At 32.7% G+C, this 22,759-nt stretch overlaps 1 protein-coding gene across 4 annotated transcripts; it reads left to right on the top strand.

Annotated features, from left to right (window-relative positions):
- Positions 1-17,882: 17,882 nt before the first annotated feature.
- Positions 17,883-22,475, top strand: LOC114733642 (putative pentatricopeptide repeat-containing protein At5g37570). Of its 4 annotated transcripts, XR_003739094.1 has the most exons (4): positions 17,883-17,991; positions 19,693-20,426; positions 20,577-21,455; positions 22,144-22,475. XR_003739094.1 is itself a non-coding variant. In XM_028921136.1 (2 exons), the coding sequence occupies exon 2, from the start codon at positions 19,724-19,726 to the stop codon at positions 21,389-21,391; it is 1,668 nt and encodes a 555-aa protein (XP_028776969.1). In that variant the 5' UTR covers positions 17,883-17,991; positions 19,693-19,723; the 3' UTR covers positions 21,392-21,672. The 4 variants fall into 4 exon arrangements, 1 of the variants encoding a protein (XP_028776969.1); XR_003739093.1 differs by having other exon boundaries at positions 19,693-21,448; XR_003739092.1 differs by having other exon boundaries at positions 19,693-21,455.
- The last annotated feature ends 284 nt before the right edge of the window (positions 22,476-22,759 follow it).

The following is a 22,759-nucleotide window of genomic DNA, read 5'->3' as shown; positions in this document are numbered from 1 at the left end:
GTTCAAATCATCACTATAAAACATTCCTAAATGTGTATAAAACGAACAATCATGAATCAAAGTCCAGGAAAAACCAATCGATTCACATGCCTAGTTCTTCAAAATAGCCAGCATTGACAGGATAACGGAGGCGCCGATGAGGGCGAAGGAGCCGGAAACAGATCCGGCAGCTCCAACATCGGGAGCTGGGGCCGGCGACGGCGACATGTTGAAGTCCTGAGCAGAGGCGGCGGCGGAGAAGAGAGCCACGACTAGGAGGACAGCGAAAGCCTTGAATGTGCTGATTGGTGCCATAGAAAATGAGTAGAGAGAGAGAGAGAGCGCTTGAGAGGAAGCCCGAGAAGATACTGAAGAAAGCAGAGCAGATTCTGTTGAAGAGAGATTGCAAATAGATGAGGAGGGAGGGAGGGGCATAATATATGGAAAGAGAAGGCGCGTAGAAGCAGACAGCGGGCGGAGGGAGCGCGTGAGTGATTAGGTGCGACTCTGAAGTTTTCGTGGGAGGCCAATTCGTTAACTGACTCTTTCCGTTGCTTCTTCATGAGTCTTCATTGTGTGATTAAATTTTTTTTTTGGTTAAATTTTGGCCAGCTTGATTGTATATTTATTATTTCTTAATGTGAAAGCACTTGTAATTTTTAAATCATTATTCCTTTCGGTTTAAAATATAATTTTCAAATAATCAGACTATGCAATTTAAAAAGTTATTCATGTCGGCAAAAAATAAAAAAATTAATTAAAAATAATATACATATGCATACAACTTATTTTTTCCCAAATGAATACTCTTATTTATAAAAAGAGTAAACGAGTAAAAAAAAAAGATGAAAAAATAATTAATGCAGGATAAAAATTAAAAGATATTAAATAATCAGACGAGTTTAAATTGAAATTTATTAAAAAAAACAGAATTTTGCTTGAATTTGAAGTTTATATTTTGAGCGATAAGATGAATCCAAAACTTGCAAGTGCTCGCAGACTCTGTTGAAGTTTTCAATTTGATTGAGTCGACAACATTGAAGACCACCCTTTTCATGATTTCCTTCTTTTTTTTTCTTGCCAATCTTTCAAGTTTCAACTTTTAGCATAGAAAACACAATTAAGAAGCCCTCTACTTAGTCGAATTCAGATTAGTTAATTTTTACATGTTTGATCATCTCTCGCCCTACAATATAGAAAGGGAGAAAGATGATGAAAAGTTATGACACTTGTGTCTTAACATATTACGCTTCATTAAAAAAATAATAAAAAATTGCCCAGGGATTATGTTTCATGACTAATATTTTATTATTGATTAATGATAGCATAATAAATTGGTATTATATTTTTATATTATTAAATACACAAACTCAAAAGTATTCTCTTTTTTGCTACAGTATTCTTATTTTATTTTAGATGCATCAAAGTTAATGTTAGGCAGGGCAACCGCAGTAGTCCAACAAATTGGAGAATCATTCTGGTCCAGTTGTTCTCTCGGAACCAAAAAGTTGACACCCATGGCAACACATCTGAATGCAGGGGAAGATGCTAATTAAGTAGAATTAAGTAATACTTCTCCGGTCCTTAATATAGGACCCAATTCTTGAGTTAGTTTTGGTCTTAAATATAAGACCCATTTTTCATATTTATCAATTTTCTCTAAATTACCCCTATGGATACTCCCTCAACCATAATCAAGTAGAAGAGGGAGAGGAGGTATTAAGAAAGATGATTATGGTGTTTTAGGAAAAATGTGTCACTTTTTTTATAATTAACTAACTTACCTAACTTCCTTAATCTAATCAAATTAGTTAAATGAGTCTTATATTAAGGACCAGAGGAGTAGTATTTATAGGAACTTATTAATTTAATCAAAGGCATAATTATTAAAACGTTCACGTTAAGTAAAATAATTATTTTTCATCTTTTTTCCTAGGTAGAGTACTAATTTGATTGAGCTATACAGCAGCTCAATAGGGGGGGAAAACAACTGTTTGGAAGCAAAATTTTGCTTTTCACCAAAACAAATGCATCATATACCAATTAAAGTAAAACCTCTTTTTTGAACAATCTAATTTGAAAAAATGACTGAAAAATCTTCCAGTGCACAATTCTTTGTCTAAACATATGACATTATGACTCAAGTCTTTCAATAATGTGTGACTTTTTTCCCAAGTGTGTGCAATATATATAGTTAGCTTCATGTAATATATATTTAGTTATATGCAAATTGTCCAGCTGAAGGTATATTCTACACCGCTGAGGTTAAAAATACGTTGGACTTGGTTTCTTAAGCAAATTTTAAGTGCCTTTGAGTAGTAAATTTTACAATAGGAGATTTTTTTTTAGCAATTTTTTTATTTAATTTTGTTGGCCATGTATAAAGAATACACTACGTTCAATTTTAGGTAAGCACTCCTTGAAATAATTCTGAAAACAGTTTTATACATATAGGAAAAAAAATATTCATTAAATGTGGGCTTTAAATCCAGCTGTGTGCGCTTATGTGTTACGGAATATAATGGTAGTAGTATAATTGGAAGAATGAAGTTTAACACTAGGTTGTCTTTTTGGATGAAATTAATATTTTTAAATTTCGCCGATAATCAATCAATGAATCAAATGCAGACTTATTTGCTGTCACCAAACAAAACAGAAGATAGATAGCATCAATCAAATGCTTCTTATTTCTCATTCATATACAATGAATATAAACAATCATATATAGCCCAAACATAAGCGTCATATGTCTCAGCTCTCCAATATACAGAAATCAGTTCAAATCAGAAATCATCACTCTGTGCAGAGATAAAACATCCCTGGGTGTATATGGAACGAATCATCAACAACCAACAAATAGGAAGAATCAATCAATTCGCATGCCTAGTTCTTCAAAATAGCCAGCATTGAGACGACAACGGAGGCGCCGATGAGGGCGACGGAGCTGGAAACAGATCCGGCAGATCCAACATCGGGAGCTGGAGCTGGCGAGGGCGAGTCCTGAGCTGAGGCGGCGGCGGAGAAGAGAGCCACGGCGAGGAGGACAGCGAAGGCCCTGAATGTGCTCATTGGTGCCATACCCGTCGCGAATGGGGAAGAGAGAGAGAGAGAACTAGTGAGAGTCGGATAAGAAACTGGAGATCGCGAAGCAGCTCAATGGAAGAGACTGGAGAGATTGCTGAAAGATGAAGAAGGATGAAGGGAATGAGGGGTATATATAGAAGGGGAAGGCGCGTGGGGGGAGACAGCTGGCGGAGAGGAAGCGCGTAACGGGCGGGTGTGCCAGTGAAGTTTTTCGTGAGAGGCCAAGCCGTTAACCCGCGCGTTGCCTCTTCTTGACTGCTACTCAGCTATTACTGTACACGGCTATTTAGCGCGGCGTGGAAGGAGCACCCGTTCTTCACCTCTTTTATCCGGAACTATGTAATTATATTTTTTCTTAATTCGAAAGGATTTTTTTTGCTCAAAAAAAATTCGAAAGGATTTTTAAAATTTTTTATAAACAAAAAAAATTTTTCCTATGAGGAATAAAATTTAGCTCTTAAAAATTAATTTAATAATAGTTAGATCATGAAAAAAATTTTCTCATTTTTTTTTACCAGCAGAAAAAAAATTTCTCATTAAGTCTTCATAACGAGAATAATGTAATCAATACATTAAACAATGGTTCAATATTTCTTACATTTAAGATAAAATATTATTTATAACGATAATATTAAAATCAAGTTATTTATATTTATTGGCTGAGGTTTTCAATCACGTACGATTATGTGTTATATTTACAAAATATTAGTATTTAATATTATTTAATACTTAATTATAATTTCATATAAAAAAAGGACACATAGTCATATATGATTAAAAGTTTTAATATAATAAATCTAAAAATCAGATTTAAGTTTTTTTTTCTATTTATAATTGTTTTATTTCGGATAAAACTTGCATTAAAAATTCCATTGTTTTTCTCATCCAAGAAAACACACACACGAGGCAGACGGGATGCGGTGCAGTCCTGCAGTGCATACGATTGGATGTTGACAATTGAATATTGAGAAATTCACCAGGAAAAAGTGTCGAATTAACTATAAGCATTCGCTGTTAGTTCTTCAAATTTCGTCTTCTTTTCATTTTGATTCTGAAATTTGAAACTATTATTTTTGGTCCCCAAAACTTTTTTTCCAAAAATAAAAAATACTTATTTCAAATTTGAGGGGGGAAAACCAAATTTTATGAACTAAAAATAGTATTAAATTTCTAATGATAAGTATTTTGAGGATATTATGAATTTAAGCAAACACATAAATACATAATTATTAAAATGTTCATATTAAGTATAATAATTTCCTTGTTTTTCTGGGTAAGGCTGTTCACGGGATGGGATGAGATTTTTGTCTTGTGCTGTGTTCCCTCCTGATTATGTTCCAGTCTCATTTCTCCTTTTTTTTTTAAAAAAAAACACTATAATTTTTTGTATGAATTTTTTTAGTTATAATGCTTATTTTATATTGAACTTCTAAAGATAAAAATATTATTAAAAATTATGTATAAAGCTTAATTATATAATATTAAAAATATGTAAAAATAATACTGAAAAAATACTGTAAAAAGAACATTATATAATGGATTCATGAATTATTTTATTAAGAAAAGAGATTTTATTGAGATAATACTATAATTTAAGAGCTAAAAGTTACTCCCTCCGTTCCTTATTATAAGAGACAAATAACCGAAGTATGTTGATCAAAAAAACAGTTAAAGTTAGTTAAGAACAATTAATGTATAAAAAGTATAATTTTTTTTCCAAAAATACCCTCATTAATAAGGAGAGAGAGCATGAGAGAGAACAATTAATTATTAAAAGAAAGAGAAGTGGGAGGGAGAGAGAGTGTGAGTTGGAGATAATAAATATGGGTAAAATAGTAAATCAACACAAAAAAGTAGAGACAACTTGTAAGTGTCTCTTATATATAGGAACATGGCATAAGCATCAAGTGTCTCTAAATAAGAAACGGAGGGAGTACTATACAAATAATTATTATTATTTTTAAATAAGTTGAATAATCTAATAATTATTATTAATAAATGATTTTTTAAAAACAAATACTTGAGGACAGGACAGAATGACACGGGATGACCCCGTCCCACGTCCCATCTTGTCCCGTCTCAGTTATTGTTCCATTCTATCTTATCTTGAAATTTTTTTATTGCATTCCATCTCATCCCAAACTACGAACGAGACGATATAAATTAAATACTTCTATTTTTTAGTAAAGCACTACGTTTTTTTTATTTTTGGTCTGTAGAGTACTACACTTTGATTGAACTAAAACTCCAGCGCAAGGAGAAAAAACAGAGAATTGTGCGGTTAAGTTTAACACTACATTTTCTTTCTAGATGAAATCAATACCGAAGAACGCAGAGCAGATTCGGTTGAAGAGAGATTGCAAAGAGATGAAGCAAGGAGGAGGAAGGGAGGGGCACAACATAGAGAAAGAGAGGGCGCGCAGGAGGAGACCGCTGGCAGAGGGACCGCGTGAATGGTTAGGTGCGACTCTGAAGTTTTCGTGAGAGGCCAATTCGTTAGTCGACTCTCTCTGTCGATTCTTCATGAGCCTTGACTATTGCCACTGTTTACTAAGCGCGGAGGGCCCAATCATCCCTATTTACTAACGTTATCAGTTTTAATTATAAAACCTTATTTAAAAAGCATAAACAAGATCTTATAACTAGGTATGTGATTATAAATTTTTTTATTTTGGCCAACGTGATTGTATATTTAATATTTCTTAATGTGAAAGCACTTGTAATTTTTAAAGTATTGTGGTTTAAAATATAATTTTCAAATAATCAAACTGTGCAATTTAAAAAGGGACAATAACTAAAAAAGAAGTTGGGATTTTGTAAATGTCAAACAAGGAATGTCAAAAAAAGTTTTTGTCATTTGCAAATTTAAACTTGTCAATACCGAATAAAAGTGTGTTACCAAACCTGATTTGGGATTTATAATTTCCAACTTCTTTTTCTGTCATTCTCCCATTTAAAAAGTTATTAATGTCAAAAAAAATAAAAAATTTATTGAAAATTAATTAAAAGTAATATACACATGTATACAACTTATTTTTCCCAAATAAATATTCTTATTTATAAAAAAGGGTGAATGAGAAATGAGTTAAAAAAAAGTATGAAGAAATAATTAATTCAGGATAAAAGTTAAAAGATATTAAATAATCAGAAAAATTAAAATTAAAATTTATTAAAAAAAGAAGAATTTTTTTTGTTCAATTGGAAGTTTATATTTTGAACGATAAGATGAATCCAAAAGTTGCAAGTGTTCGCAGACTGGGTTGAAGTTTTCATTTTGATTGAGACAACAACATCGCCAACATGATTAACTTTTTAAATTGCATAGTTTGATTACATGGTCATACCAAAAATAAGAAAGGTTTAAAATGAAAATATCAGAACAAGGGTACATGCAATGCCTATCAAAGAGAAAATAGTTAAACATCATTTGAGGTGGTTTGGGTATATGCAGAGAAGGCTATTGAAGGCGTTGGTAAGAAGAGTGGATCAAACAGTTTGAAGTCTTATTAAAAAGAGTATAGAAAGACTAAGGAGAACTCTCAATGAGGTCATTAAACGAGACTTTCTGGTCAACAATATATCTAAAGACTTAATTTTTGATAGAATACAATGACATTATGCAATTTATATAACCGATCCTATCTAGTGAGATAAAACTTGTTATTGTTGTTGTAACAAAGAAGACCACCCTTTTCATGATTTTTATTTTTGCTAACCTTTTCATGATTTAATTGTGTTAATAGTTTTTAGAGAAAATTGAGAGTCATGTCTTTCAACTTTTAGCATAGAAAACACAATTAGGAAGCCATCTACTTAGTCAAATTCAAATTAGTTAATTTTCACATGTTTGATCATCTCTCGCCCTGCAGTATAGAAAGGGAGAAAGATGATGAAAAGTTTATTCTGACATTTGTGTCCGGTCTTTAATATAATATTTTATTTTATTTTTATTTTGATCCTAAATATAAGATCTCAATCTACTTTATCTCTCATATTTATATATTTTTTTAAAGATAGTTCTTGTAACAATAGTAGTTCTAACCAATACACTTGGTTAGTGAAGATATTTTAGGAAAGATACCACTTATTTATTACAAATAACTAACTTAGCTTCTTTTCTTAATCTCCTCAAATTAGTCAACTAGTTCTTATAATTAGAATCGTAGATAGTATTATTCTTCATTAAAAAAATAATAGAAAATTGCCCATGGATTATATTTCATGACAAATACCACCTCCGGGCTTCGATCATATTTATAAGATGTCGTTTATAGTCTACAAATAAAATCTTATAGCTAGGATCGGAGCTAGTATTTTGTTATTGATTAATGATAGGATGATAAATTGGTATTATATTTTTATATTATTAAATACATAAACTCAAAAGTATTCTTATTTTACTTTAAATACGTCAAAGTTAATATTAGGCAGGTCAACCACAGTTGTCCAACAAATAGGAGAAACATTCAGGTCCAGTTTTTCTCTTGGAACCAAAAAGTTAAGACCCATGACAACAAGTCTGAATACAGGGGAAGATGCTAACTAATTAGAATTAAGTAGTAGTATTTATAGGACCTTGTTAATTTAATCAAACAAATAATTAATAAAACGTTCACGTTAAGTAAAATTAATTATTTTTTTATTTTTTCTAGGTAGAGTACTAATTATTGAACTATACAGCAGCTCAAGGAAAACCAAAACTTTGGCAGCAAAATTTCGCTTGTCACCAAAACAAATGCATCATATATCCATTAATATGAAACCTCTTTTTTGAACAATCTAATTTGAAAAAATTACTGAAAAATCTTCTAGTACAAAATTCTTTGTCTAAAGATATGACTTAGGTTTTTCAATAATGTGTAACCCTTTTTTTTTCCCCAAGCGTGTGCAATATATCTTTAACTTCATGTGTATATTTAGTTATATGCAAATTGTACAGCTTAGACAACTAAGGTTAAAATTGTGTTGCACGCGGTTTCTTAAACAAATTTCAAGTACCTTTGAGTAGTAAATTTTACAATAGGATATTTTTTAGCAATTTTTTTATCTAAGTTTGTTGGCCATGTATAAAGAATACACCAAGTTCGATTTTAGGTAAGCACTCCTTGAAATAATTCTGAAAATAATTTTATACATATAGGGAAAAAAACTCATTAAATGTGGGCTTTTGATCCAGTTTTGTGTGCTCATGTAATATTTTTTAAATTTCGCTGAGAATCAATCAAATACAAACTCGTTTGTGGTCACCCAACAAAACAGAAGATAGATAGCATTAATCAAATACCTCTTATTTCTCATTCATATACAATAAATATAAACAATCATGTAGAGCCCAAACATAAATGTCATATATCTTAACTCTCTAAGATACACAAATCAGTTCAAATCAGAAATCATCACTCTGTGCAGAGACAAAACATCCCTGAGTGTATACGGAACCAATCATCAACAACCAACAACTAGGAAGAATCAATCAATTCACATGGCTAGTTCTTCAATATAGCTAGCATTGAAAGGATAACGGAGGCGCCGATGAGGGCGACGGAGCTGGAAACAGATCCGGCAGATCCAACAACGGGAGCTGGAGCCGGCGAAAGCGAGTCCTGAGCTGAGGCGGCGGCGGAGAAGAGAGCCACGGCGAGGAGGACAGCGAAGGCCCTGAATGTGCTCATTGGTGCCATAGCCGTAGCGAATGGGGAAGAGAGAGAGAGAGAGAACTTGTGAGAGTCGGAGAAGAAACTGGAGATCGCGAAGCAGCTCGATGGAAGAGACTGGAGAGACTGCTGAAAGATGAAGAAGGATGAAGGGAATGAGGAGTATATATAGAAGGGGAAGGCGCGTGGGGGTAGACAGCTGGCAGAGAGGAAGCCCGTAACGGGCGGGTCAGTGAAGTTTTTAGTGAGAGGCCAAGGCGTTAACCCGCTCGTTGCTTCATCTTGACTGCTACTCAGCTATTGTTCTATTTAGCGTGGCGTGGAGTGCCCGTTCTTCAACTCTTTTATTTTGTGGAATTATGTAATTATTTTTTTCTTAATTTGAAAGGATTTGTAAATTTTTTTATATGAGGAATAAAATTTAGCTCTTAAAAATTAATTTAATATAGTTAGGTCATAAAATTTTCTTCTGGAATAACAACGTAATAAATACATTAAACAATAATTCAATATTTCTTATATTTAAGATAAAAAATTATTTCTAATTGCTTCTTCCGGACATAACTTGCGATTGAATGTTGCCTATTGAATATTGAGAAACTAATCAGGAAAAAGTGTCCACGTTAATTCAGGAAATTTTTGTATATTTGGAAATAATTATTAATTTAATATATTCTTTTTGGTGGAACATTATTAACAGTAAAAAAAAAAGCCCGCCAGGATAACCGGAAAAAAAAACACCAGAATTCTTAGGCTCTAAGTCTTCTATATTGGTCCATATGTTCTCCTTTTAATACACCTTTTGGTAGGAAAAGGGAGATTAATTCGTCAATATATTATTTTTGGTTTTTGAAAAAGGTCCCTGGGGCCAAAAATTCATGAAGTTGTAGGCATGTTCCTTACTTTGTGAGTTTTTTTTATAACTATTTTGTGAGTTTGATTTGCCAACTATTATAGATAGTGTGAATATTATGTAATATTACCCCAAAAAAAAAGTCACATTCTCTCAATTTTTATATAATTTTTTTCTAATTATAATGGTGGTACTATAATCAGAGCTTTAAAGTCCTTAATGGGTAAGATATTTTCTTTTATCGCCGTTCAGACCACGATTCCAAAATTATACCAAAAGCAAAGAAAGTCACACCAAAAAAGAACTTTCGTTTGTGCGCATGGGATATTTAATAAAGTTATGACTTTATTAGTTTCTTTTTTTTGGCCAAAAAATAAAGTAATTCTTGATCCGTCTCACAAGTTACACAATATATATGGGCGAACACTGTATAAAGATGATCTTGAATTTACTTTGCTTTAGTGATTTTTCTTTGTGCAATTACTTTATTGATTTTTATTCCAAAAAAGAAATTGCCCTTTAAAGATAAGGGAGGGATTCCAAAATGTGAATTCTGTGTTTGTCGCCCACTATTCTCCTTTTTCGAGTGAATGAATCATGCAATATTTTTATGTTTTTTTTTATTGAAAACATACAATTTTCATTTTAAAAATATACCCAAATTATTTCAAAAGAAAAATTATTCCATACTTAAGTAGATATTATTCATTAGAAAAATAACAAAAAAAGAAACTAAAAATTACTAAATACTCCCTCCGTTCCTTATTATAAGAGACAAATAACCGAAGTACGTTGATCAAAAAAACAGTTAAAATTAGTTAAGAACAATTAATGTGTAAAAAGTATAATTTTTTTTTCCAAAAATGCCCTCATTAATAAGGAGAGAGAGCATGAGAGAGAACAATTAAATTATTAAAAGAAAAAGAAGTGGGAGGGAGAGAGAGTGTGAGTTGGAGATAATAAATATGGGTAAAATAGTAAATCAACACAAAAAAGTAGAGACAACTTGTAAGTGTCTCTTATATATTGGAACATGCCATAAGCATCAAATGTCTCTTATAATAAGGAACGGAGGGAGTACTAAATAAGAAATGTGCAACAAAAATGTGTTATCATTTGCAAATTTAGTATTAACAATACCAAATAAAGTATTGTTATCAAACTTAATTTGAGATTTAGTGTTTTTCAGTCTTTTTTTGGTTATTTTTTCTTATTCATTTTAATTTTTTTATTTTTTATAAAAATTAATTATATAAAATTAGAAAAATTATACTATCTCTTGCCCTTAAAATAAAAGTTAGATAACTAGTTCAATGATACAAAAAAAAAATTGGTTGACTTAGAAATTTATAACAAACACATGCTAGTTTTTCTAAAATATTCTATCCTCTTTAATTATATGCACTAGAATCATCTCTTGGTTGGAACTCTTTACTAAAAATTTAAAAAATAAAATGAGTTGTGATGTTATATTTAAAATCACATTCAATTACTAATTAGTTTTTATATCAAAAATTGCACATAAAAAAACACTTAAACTAAAATTGGTATAGTAGAGTTTATGGATTCTCAATAAAACATTAATCTTGTAGAGAGTGAAAGCAGCAAATTATTGTCATTTTTCATGGTATTGCTGACATTAAACTTTTTTAATTGAAATTATGTCTCCACCCTCTAGTCCAATACACATATTTTTTTTGGCTAAAGTCAAGTTCAATATATCCTACTTGTTTAAAGAAGCATCTCAGGATTACAAAAGAATAATGTTTCATAACTTTTACGTACATTATTCCTTCTTGTTTCATGATTTAGGGTCACATGCATGGTGATTTTAGAATATTATTAACATTAATTTATTATATATTAAGCATCGAAATTTATAATGAGTTGTCCTTTTGACAGATCAATTCCTGCTTTAGTTGCCACCAGAGGATCATTACTTTCATATGCACAGCCTAGCTACACCTCATTGCAACAAAGAATCTACCTTTAATTCTTCATTTTTGCCAGATTTTTATTATTATATTTCCTAATTAAATAAAATAAATTAAAGCTCAAGCTTCCTAGGTCAAAACAGGTCTCATGTCTCCAAAAAAACTATACAATACTCTATTATATATATATATATATATGTATGTATGTATATATTGACAAATTATTGTCCCCCAAGAAAGGCTAAATTGACGAAGAAAAAACCCCACTTTTTTTGCATCCAAATTTGGAAATTATGCAATTATTGAAAATTGTGATCCGAAAAATAGGAAAGCCAATATCATAATTAGGAAATTCCCTCAACCCAAAAGACACTATAAAAGCATTGCTGCGCCTTGCGTTAATCCTCAGGCAGCAGATATTCTCATTCTCAGTTCTAAGGTGTGTTTGGTGAATCAAACTTCTTTTTGATTTCAACATCACAAAAGAAGTTCCTCTTTGTTTACCAAATCCGCCATGGAGATGAAGAAGCTTGCCCTCGCCGTCGTTCTCGCCGCCGCCTCCCTCACCGCCGTCGTGGCCGAAACTGAGGCTTCTGCTCCTGCGCCAGGACCGTCCAGCGGAGCCACCGCCCTCGGCTCCTTCGTCGGCGCCTCCGTCGTCTCCTTCGTTGCCATGTACCTGTAGATCCGAGCGACGGTCATATTCTTATGAAATACATTGATAATTGTTTGTAGAGAGAAGGAGAAGGGAATCTACAGTGTGGAAGAAGAAATCAGTGGAAATTTCTAGGTTTCTGAGCGAGAAAAGAAGGTAGGATCTGAGATTTTGTTTCAATTTCTTGTTCGAGTTCCTGGTTGTGCATTTATGTTTCGTTTGCTGGGTGTAATCTTCCTTCTCTTTCTTTCTTGTGAAAGAGTGTTCTTGAAGGGTATGTAATGGATTGATTTTAATGAGACTCTAATTAAAGTTCGGGCATTTCTCCGTCGATTCTATATGCCATATTTAAACTGATCCTCAGTGATAAAACGAAATTAAATTACAGGTTTAGCTAAATCAAATCGTTTAATTTAATTGATTGCGGATTTTTCCAATTAAAAAAAACTAGAATAAAGAAGTTCTTCATACTTGATCGAGTTAAGGAACCGCGATAATTCTCACAAGTTAAGGCAATTTCCAACCTGGGCCATGGGGATAGAATTTTATAAAATTCTGGGAAAAGAAATTTGGACGTTAAAATCAGTGAATATTTTCGAGAATTATGAAGAATTTGAATTATAAATGTTACTCCTCCGGTCCTTATTATAAGACCCAATTTGACTTTTTATTTGGTCCTAATTATAAGACCCAATCCATTTTGTCTCTTATATTTATGCATTTTTTTTCCAAGATAATTCTTCTAATAATGATAGTTTTAGCCAATATATTTAATTAGCAAGGATATTTTAGGAATGACAACACTTATTTATTATAAATAACCAACTTAACTTACTTCCTTAATCTCCTCAAATAAGTCAATTGGTCTTATAATTAGGACCGGAGGAGTAATTCACATGAACTATAAGGTGTTTGAAACAAATAATACTTCTTCGATGCTTAATATAAGACTGATTTAATTAATTTGATTAGACTAAAAAAGTTTGATAAGTTAGTTAATTATAAGAAATATGACACGTTTGTCCTAAAATATCATGATCATCTTTCTTAATACCCCTATCTCTCTTCTACTTGATTATAGTTGAGGAAGTATCTATAAGGGTAATTTAGAAAATTGATAAATATGAGAAATTGGTTTTATATTTAGGATCAAAACCAACTCAACAATTGGGTCCTATATTAAGGATTGGAAGAGTATATTCTTTTGGACTTAAATAATATGTCTTATTCTTCAGGTCTTCTTTTATCATATAAATATCGTTAAATAATAATTTCTATAGTGTATATTTATTATTTAGTGTGGCCCAAATAATTACAGGTGAAACTGAATATAATTTTTTATTTAATGTTTTTCACTATTATATTCCTAGCTATGATTATAGGTCAAACTGATATAGTTTTGGAGCCTCCTTCTTTTTGTTTTTGTTTTTTTGGGTAACAGAACCTCCTTCAGTCCTTCAATTTGAGCAGTCTTTTTTCTCACAACAATAAAAACTCATTTGAAATCATTTATAAATAGTTTTTAAAACATACAAGTGTTTTTAATAGCCAACACAAATAGGCCCTAAATAAGTTGGCCCAAAGGAATTATAAGGTGTAATCTCTCACATTTTAAGAAACTCTTCCTAGTTTATTTTTGGATGCAACAAAATATTCTTTAATTCCCCTAAATCAACCATCTCGCAATGAATGTGATATTCAACAATAAATAAATTTTAATTATATGGAAATTCTAATTAAAATGGCCGGTCCATCAATGACAAATCCGAACCCAATGTCCAACAGGACCCATTTCCCCTCGAAGTTCTCTGTTCTGTGCTGCAATCTACACTTTGGTTGTACTTTTTTTATTTGGGGGGGGGGGGGGGCGCCAAAACACTTTGGGTGTTCCTTGCTCCTAATTTTCTGACCCTTCATAATTAAATATTATACACACTGAAGTTATTATTCAGCCAAAGGGGAGTCATCCTCATAGTTTAGAGTTGCAATTTATGATTAGATGGGTTAATATGTCTAAAAATGTTATATATTATTGAGGTTATATAATTTTTGGTTCCTTAAGTTCACCGCATGTTAGTTTTAGCCTCTCAAATTTGAAATTATAAGTTTTGGTCACTTAAAAAGAAAATAGTTTAAATTTTTATTGAATTATAGGGACTTTTATTGAATTATAGGGAATAATGTTTTAAATGAAAAGAAATTTAATGAATTAAAATTTATGGTTTGAAACTTGAGAAACTAAAATTAAAATAAGAGTAAACTTGGAGGATCAAAATCTGTATTAATCCTATATCATTTATAATACTGATTAAGAGAGAAAAACCCTTCCAAGTTGAGTAGCAAAATGAGATTGGATGCCTGGGTTTTGCCCCATTTCTTATTTTCTTCTATTGTTCCATTTTTTTTTTTGGCTTGTATTGTTGATGACTTAATTAAGAAAATATCCCAGAACATTATTTTGAGTCAATCAAAGTGGACCGTACATTTGTACATAATAAAAAATATATTATATTATCTCTAATTTTTATACATTATGCTCTCTCTTAACCCAAGTATAAATCACTCCTAACTAATTGATGCATATGAATTAAAAACAATTAAAATCACCAAAACGTGTCATAAAATTCAAATGATTTTTAATATTATTTTTAGTAATTACACTATATTCCAAACATTATATTAATTTCTACTCGTTCTTACTATTTTTATTAAATATTGGTGTGAATGAAAAAATATTTAATAACATCTCTTGTTTTTCATATAAGAACTAATTCATTGTTAAAGTTGGTGCTAAATATATTATCTTAACACATTTTGTCTCACAAATTTATAATTCATTTTTCAAAATATCACTACTGATCATGCATATTAAGGAATATTCATCTAATGATAGTTATGGTTAAAAAAGATATCTTAAAAAATCAATTTATATTTGTTACAAATAATTAATTTTTCTAATTTCTTTAATCTAATTAAATTGATTAAGTAGTTATTATTTTAAGAATCGCAGGGTGGAAGTACCATTTAAAACCATCAAAGTATTAATGACTCCTTCTATAAGATGTCCTATATTATGAGTTCGAAGGGAGCATTAATGATATTCATTGTATGATATGGCAGTAAATAAGAAAATATAACACTCTGAAAGTGTACATAAAGCTTTCATTTTCGATCCAATTTTTTCTAATATGATTCATTCATTCAAACTTCGTGTCAGTCATATGATGACCTTGACATATTTTATCATATTTGTCAAACTAAAAACAAAAAGAGAAGTTGCACCTGCAGAAGCGCACAGCTTTGAGCAGCATGAAAGTTAGAGAACGGAAGGAATCCAAAGACACATTTCAATCCACATTAAACCCATGACTTTGTTTTCTTGACAGCTCGATCTTCATGCAGTGGTCTAAATTCTGTCTACATCCTCTTAACTTCTTTTTCCTCAAACAATCTTAAAAGGGCAAAAACCTCTGTTTCCTTTTCCCACGCTAAAATCCTCAGAATCCGGAGAGTCCATTGCTCTGCACAACATGTTCTCTTTGGTAACAGCTCTGAGTTTTGTGACAACAGTGTGTTTGATTTCAAAGAATTTGGTAATTAATGCGCTTGAACTCGAGAATTACTATGATCTGGCTCCTTCTCCATCAGCAATGGTTGCTGCTACTGCTGGATCAGCTTCAGCTTCCTCTGTTTCTGCTGGGTTCATGGGTTACTCTGTGCTGTTCTATGTTGTAGCTATTTTATTTCACTAGAAGGTTGTTCAAATATGAAATTTCTGTGAGAATCCTGTCTGGTGTCTAGTTTTTTCTGTGGTTCCTTTTTCATTTCTTCTCTCGTGCAGTTTCATGTACCTGTTTGTATCAAATCATGTGGTAATTTCAGTGCTTACTTCTTCCCCGTTGGCCTATATCTACTTCTTCTTCATGTTCAATGATCTTCTGAATTGAAGTTCAATTTTGTAGAAGGACATGAATTTTTGTAAAATAGTCGATAGTCCATCACATTCTAACTATAAAAACTAGTTAAGACTTTATTCATTGCACTTGATGGGTACGTAGGAGTATTTCAAAATACTAACTTTTTGATAGCATCATAATGATAAATTAAGTTTGGATATTGTTTGTTTTCCAAATGATCAGAACACAAGTGTTTTTTTTCCCCACTATTTTCAGGAGTTTGGATCAACAATTACGCTTGAGTAATTACAGAGTCAGAAATCATGGAAGAATATATACTAAATGGCAACAAGCAACTACCATGTTCACACAGTTCAAAATGTAGTATCAATAAGTGCCTATTTGTTTCAGCGTTTGGAGAGCATTAAGTTATTTTTTTTCCAAGCATAAGCACGTTTAAAAAATTTGTGATATTTAGTTTGGCGATTAAACAATCTGACTTTTACATAAAAAGCTATAAGTAAAAATTAGTTACTTATGACTTATGGCTTTTGAAATGTAGAGAGACAAAAAGTTAAGAAATTTACTACCTCTTCTAGTTCTTATTATAAGTTTCAAATAACTAATTTGCAGATAATAAAAAATCAGTTAAAAGTAATTGAAAGTAATAAATAAGTTAGAAATATACTTTTATTTTTAAATATGCCCTTATAATAAATAATAAAAAAATAAAAAATATGAGATCAACAACAGCTTATAAATAATTTAAAATTACTATATTATATAAATTGATAATTTTTTTATTTTTTATTATTTAATAAAAGTCTTATTCATTTTGGTAATTTTACAAACTAAAATTACTGATTTAATTATAATCCAAACAACTTATTTTCACAAACTAACTTTTATAAAATCTAATCGAAATACAATTCACATCACCCAATTTAACTATCACCCAATCTAACTTTTTTAAAAATCAAATTTGACAATAAACTATTTTTTTAATCATTAATCCAGATAGACCTTAAGTGTGCGTATCAACATGCAGCATACCCAGTCCATTGCAAATGTAGTATCAATATGTAGGATAAGAAATTTTAATACTCGCTCACTAAAAGAACTACCAAAACGACAGTTCAAAATATTAGTCAAATTTAGTTAAAAGTGATAAATGTATTGGGTATATGTATATTTTTCTAATTATATCCTTATTTGTAAAAAGAGTGTATGAGATATAATGAGTAAAAATTTATTTCAGAGAGATAATAATAAGTGACATATATATTTAATAAAGGTAAAAATAAAAAAAATTAGCTTAAAATTTTAAATAATGAAGATTTGTTTCTTATATTTAAGAACACCATCATGAAAGAAATTTTTTCTTGTAAAAAGGGACGGGAGATGTAGTATACTTTTAGGGGCATTTGAGAAAAAGACATTAATTATCCTTAGAAATTCCGAAAATACAACATGAAACTTTTTAAAACACACGTTATATTTGAAATGAAGTTGGTGTAAAATTTGTTCCTATATATAATGGAAATTATTTTTTTAAGTGTTATTCATCATATTGTTATGAAATTCCCCTTGTACCCTTATTAAAAAGTAAATTGACTTTATGAAAAATACTGGTGAAAGCTCACAAGTTAATTGGGCCTAGCATTTTTTTTTTGGTGTGGTTATAGTTTGGTTCCCGCGGTTAGAAATCAGGACCCGCTTGGTTGCCAGGAAATAAACTTCACTGGAAGTCACCCCGCTTGGTTCCTTCCTCTCCCAACTTGACGAGGTTCGAACTTCGAAGGTCCTAGTCTTCCTTTGAACGCACCCATGGTTGATCTTTAGGTGGTTAGACGGAATGCGTATTCCGCTGTGAAGGTCAGTCATCATATTCCTGATTGAACGCTTACATTGTTGATGTTTAGGAAGGAAATCCAGAGTAAGAGTCTATCTTTTACCATCCTTGCTCCTTTCGGTTGTATAAATTGTGGATTTTGTTGCAAGAGGTGAGCTAGTTATTATGATTTGGTAGTTGGGGGATGGTTTTTTTTTCTTTTCTTTCATTTTGTTTTGGTTGTGCTTCCCTTCAGATGGTTTTTCGATTTTCTATTTGGAAGAAGTTAAGTTTGCTGAACTTTACTTAGAAGTGGATTATTTTGTGTAGTTCTGTTGCCAATAGAAATTGGGTTTATAACTTTGCCTACTCTGAACAATCTTTTTCTTGTGCGGAAATATATCAGAAAATTTGTTGTTATTTCAACTATGGTGTCTTGCTCCTAATATGCATTGTCTGGGGTAGAAGTTCACTGCGTTTCAGCTGATAGGAAGCCTGCGCTCATATGTTCATTCTTCTTCTTCTTCTTTAAAACGTTGGTTGAACCTCTAGTAATACCTGCTTATCTGTTTGATTTGACATAAAGTGCGGGTCAAAGCTTTTCTAAGTCTTTGTTTGGCATGAGTGTTTTAGTCTTAAATTGTGGTTTTCACTGTGGCTTGGAGTTGGGTTTAAATTCTGCACAAGCTCTTGTTGTTTTCCACGTCTATTAGCATGATTTAATCATGCTTTGGTCTCAATTCTGTGTTAAGAAATCTAAGCTAATTTGAGCCTTAAATTACGGGAACCATCTAGAATTTGCCTTGGAAATTGAGTTTCATAACTAAGTACCATTCAATTCTCGGTATGAGTCTTCCTATTTACCTTTCTTCACTTAGACACCAATGATGGCCACCACGATTTCACAATAGGTTGCTGAAATCCTCTCATTCTTCTTCTGTCTTTTTTTGCTTTTCTTTTTCCTTTTCTGCTTTATTTTTTGGGTAAAACTGTCTTTGGTTTCTTCTAACTTGCTCTTCAAGAAGAGGCAAAGTATATCTCACAGTCTGAACCTTTCTCGCACGGTCTGAGCCTTTCTCCCTCTTCAATCCCCACTACTGTTCCACTACATTACGCTCACAATTAATGCCCTCAAAATGCAAAACCCAGAATTTTTTGGATTTCAAGTTCTATTGTAATATCCCAAAATGTTCCTCTCTTTCCTTTGGTTCAGAGTGAGAAAGCATATGTTTTTACAATACCTGATTTGTTTTCATGAAAACAAGAACACATTTTTCACAATGGCGATGCTGGATTCATTGGAATCACCAATTCTTTGGTAATGCTGATGCTTAGGTTTTAGACTCTTTTCATTTCTATCAGAATTTAGGCTTTGGGCTCAAACCTATTTATTTATGCCTTGACTACCATAAGCACATATTCTTTTTTGATAGAATCTGCAAATCTGTTTCCAGTATAAGAAAAAAATATGAGAAATATATATACTGTGTGTTGGTAAGTAAAATCAAGCACACTAACTGAACATCCCTTTTGTCATGAAAATATTCTCATTGCTCCCCTCTGAAAGATTCTCCACGAGCAAAGAAAATGATTCACAAACTTAAAATTAACAACCTGACAAACTCCCCTATGATGACATTAATGTATACTTGGCAGTGACACGTGTATTCTTTGGTGTCACCTATGCATCAGTATGTCTCCTTGGTTGTCTACGAATTTAAATGAGCCATGGTTATCAAAAAAAGAATATTGATATATTTACCCTCTGTTTCCATTTTGGGTGATATTGTACTCTTCCCAAAACAGAACGTTCTGCAAATGCTGGCGTTTCTTTCCAATGCTTTCCACATATTCTTCGGCCTCTACAGGCTGTAGGCTATTACAATTCTCAGGTACTAGCATCATATCCATCCTTACAGTTTGCAAGACCCTTGAGCACCTATACCAAGTCCATGCGCAAATCATCAGCAAAGGGTTAGAGCAAGATCATGATCTCATTGCTAAGTTCATTTCCCTCTCCAATTCCCTCGCTCCTCTTAATTATTCAAAAAGTGTTTTTGATCGTGTTATCAGACCTAACACCTTGCTTTGGAACTCTCTTATTAGAGGGTACTGCCACCAGAACTTCTTTGTGAATGTTCTTAATGTTTTTCTACGCATGAAGAGAGAGGCTTGTCTTTCTGATAACTACACATTCCCACCTGTGATTAAAGCTTGCTCAAATTTATGCATTGTGTGGGAAGGAAAATCAATTCATGGATCAATTGTGAGGTGTGGGTTTGAACAGTGTGTATTTGTAGGAACTAGTTTGATTGACATGTATGGCAAATGTGGAGAGACCAGTGATGCTCGTAGGGTATTTGATGAGATGACTGAGAGAAATGTGGTTTCTTGGACAGCTATGGTGGTTGGGTATGTTGCTGTTGGAGATGTTATGGAAGCAAAGAGGTTGTTCGATATAATGCCGCAGAGAAATGTCATTTCATGGAATGCAATGATTCAAGGGTTTGTAAAAGTGGGAGATTTGGGCAATGCTAGAGGTATTTTTGACTCCATGCTTGAAAAAAATGTTGTTTCCTTTACGAGTATGATGGATGCCTATGCAAGGAGTGGTGATATGGTGTCTGCAAGATTATTGTTTGATCAATGCTCAAATAAGGATCTTGTTGCTTGGTCTACTTTGATATCAGGTTATGTCCAGAATGGTCAGCCTAATGCAGCATTGCGAATTTTTCTAGAGATGGAGTCTTTGAATGTAAGGCCTGATGAATTCATATTGGTAAGCTTGATGTCCGCTTGTTCCCAGTTGGGGTGTATAGAACTCACACAGTGGGTTGATTCTTATGTATGTGAGTGTTTTGTTGATCTTCAACAAAATCATGTGATGACAGCTCTTATGGATATGAATGCGAAGAGTGGAAACTTGGAGAGGGCATTAAAATTGTTTGAAAAATTGCCTAAGCGAGATCTAATCTCATATTGTTCAATGATACAGGGGTTGTCAATTCATGGGCACGGAGTTGAGGCTATAAACCTCTTTAATAAGATGCTGACAGCAGGAATAGTTCCTGATGAGGTGGCCTTCACAATTATCCTGACAGCTTGTAGTCATTCTGGACTTGTTGATGAAGGTTGGAATTATTTCAATTCCATGAAGCAAAAATTCTGCATTAATCCTTCTCCTGATCACTATGCATGTATGGTTGATCTTCTTAGCCGATCAGGGCATATGAGGGCTGCCTATGAACTTATAAAATCAATGCCTATAGAATCTCATGCTGGTGCTTGGAGTGCACTTCTTGGGGCTTGCAAGTTATATAATGATTCAAACTTGGGAGAGATTGCTGCTAATCGACTATTGGAGTTTAATCCTGAAAATGCTGCTAATTACGTGCTATTGTCTAATATCTATGCAGCTGCGGAGCGATGGCTTGATGTTTCTGCTGTGAGGAATAAGATGAGGGAAAGGGGTGTGAGAAAGATACCTGGCTACAGTCAGATTTAGCCCAGAGCTGAAATTGTATTGCACACACTTCTCTGTTGAAACTGTCAGCTTCCTGAGGTGATTTGTAAGTTCAATCATTGATTTTAACACACGTAGGATAGATTGAGAATATGGGTGTTGGTATAGTAGTAGCAAACTTCAACTAGAACTAGCATTGTTGATATTGGGGGATGAATTTTATTAAATTGAGAATTGATAATGTCAATTATGTTGTCAAGTGTTGGTTTCATGTTGATTGTGTTGATGGTAGCTTTGTGGATACCTTCGCAATTGGGTTTAGCTTTGAGTCAACGACAGAGGTTTTGCATTCGCTTGATGTTGCTTGTGAGTAGATACCATCCCGTCATACGATTTTATCAACTCACCGTTAACAAACCACCATCTTCAGGCATTGATTTTCCTTCGCCATTTTTCTGTTAGTTGTCCTACTTTTAGGAGACAAGCTCCAACAATGTTTTTCTGTTTCTCCACATTGGGAATTACATGTATGGAAACAATGGAATCCAGTGACTAATTCTGAAACTTTTCTATGAGTGATAATTTGAAAAAGTGTACGAGTGGTATAATTTAACCTGAGTTTTCCTTTAATTATTGGTATGAGGATACTATATGAACAGTTTTTGACACGGCCGGTGCCTAGATAAATGAAATAGAATTCTTGTACTTCATACATGTCTGATTTTTCGAGGGAGGGATTTGGTTTCCATATGTTTATCACTAACGACAATTCTGACTTCTGACCTTTTGTCTAGGCTCAAACAAGACACAGAAGTGATGCATTAGAACGAGGCTGCATAACGACAGTGAGCTGAACTGACCTTAAGCAGAGACTATGGTTTTGTGGTCATATCCACCTACAGCACGGCAGTTAGCCATAACTGCCGGTGCTTTTATCACCGGTGCTTCATTATTTGCTGTTGGAGCTTATCTTTCTGTAGTAAATATAGGTCCTCAGCAAGCTCGGGCAAAAGCTCGCAGTGAATTAATCAAGAAACATCTCCGTAAGATGTTTGATGATTGATATGGATATTTTACTTCTCTGGCTTTTCTGCTCCATCATCTCTAGTTCTAACTCTTTGGCATGGAGCTCGATTCCCTTGATACCACATTTGGTGGAACATCTGGCCGGATTTTTGTGGGATCATAAAATGGCGACAGACACAATGGTACTCCCATTAAGTGGTGGTTGACGTTTGCGAAGAGGTCATTTATGCAGAAATTGCTCCTTGTACTGTTGTGCCGTAGAAACGGTGCTCGAATCAAAGCACTCGGATAATGGAGACTTTCTTTCTTGTTTCATATGTATCTGAGCTCTTTCACAGTTCTTTTGGTTGTTTTCTGAAAGGTACTTGTCATATCTAAGTGCAT

Source organism: Neltuma alba, unplaced genomic scaffold (genome assembly GCF_004799145.2).
Source record: "Neltuma alba isolate B1F8T4 unplaced genomic scaffold, ASM479914v2 tig00013022_pilon, whole genome shotgun sequence".
Taxonomy (NCBI): domain Eukaryota; kingdom Viridiplantae; phylum Streptophyta; class Magnoliopsida; order Fabales; family Fabaceae; genus Neltuma; species Neltuma alba.
Note: the sequence above shows the minus strand (reverse complement) of the source record. Positions and strands in the feature narration are given on the sequence as shown.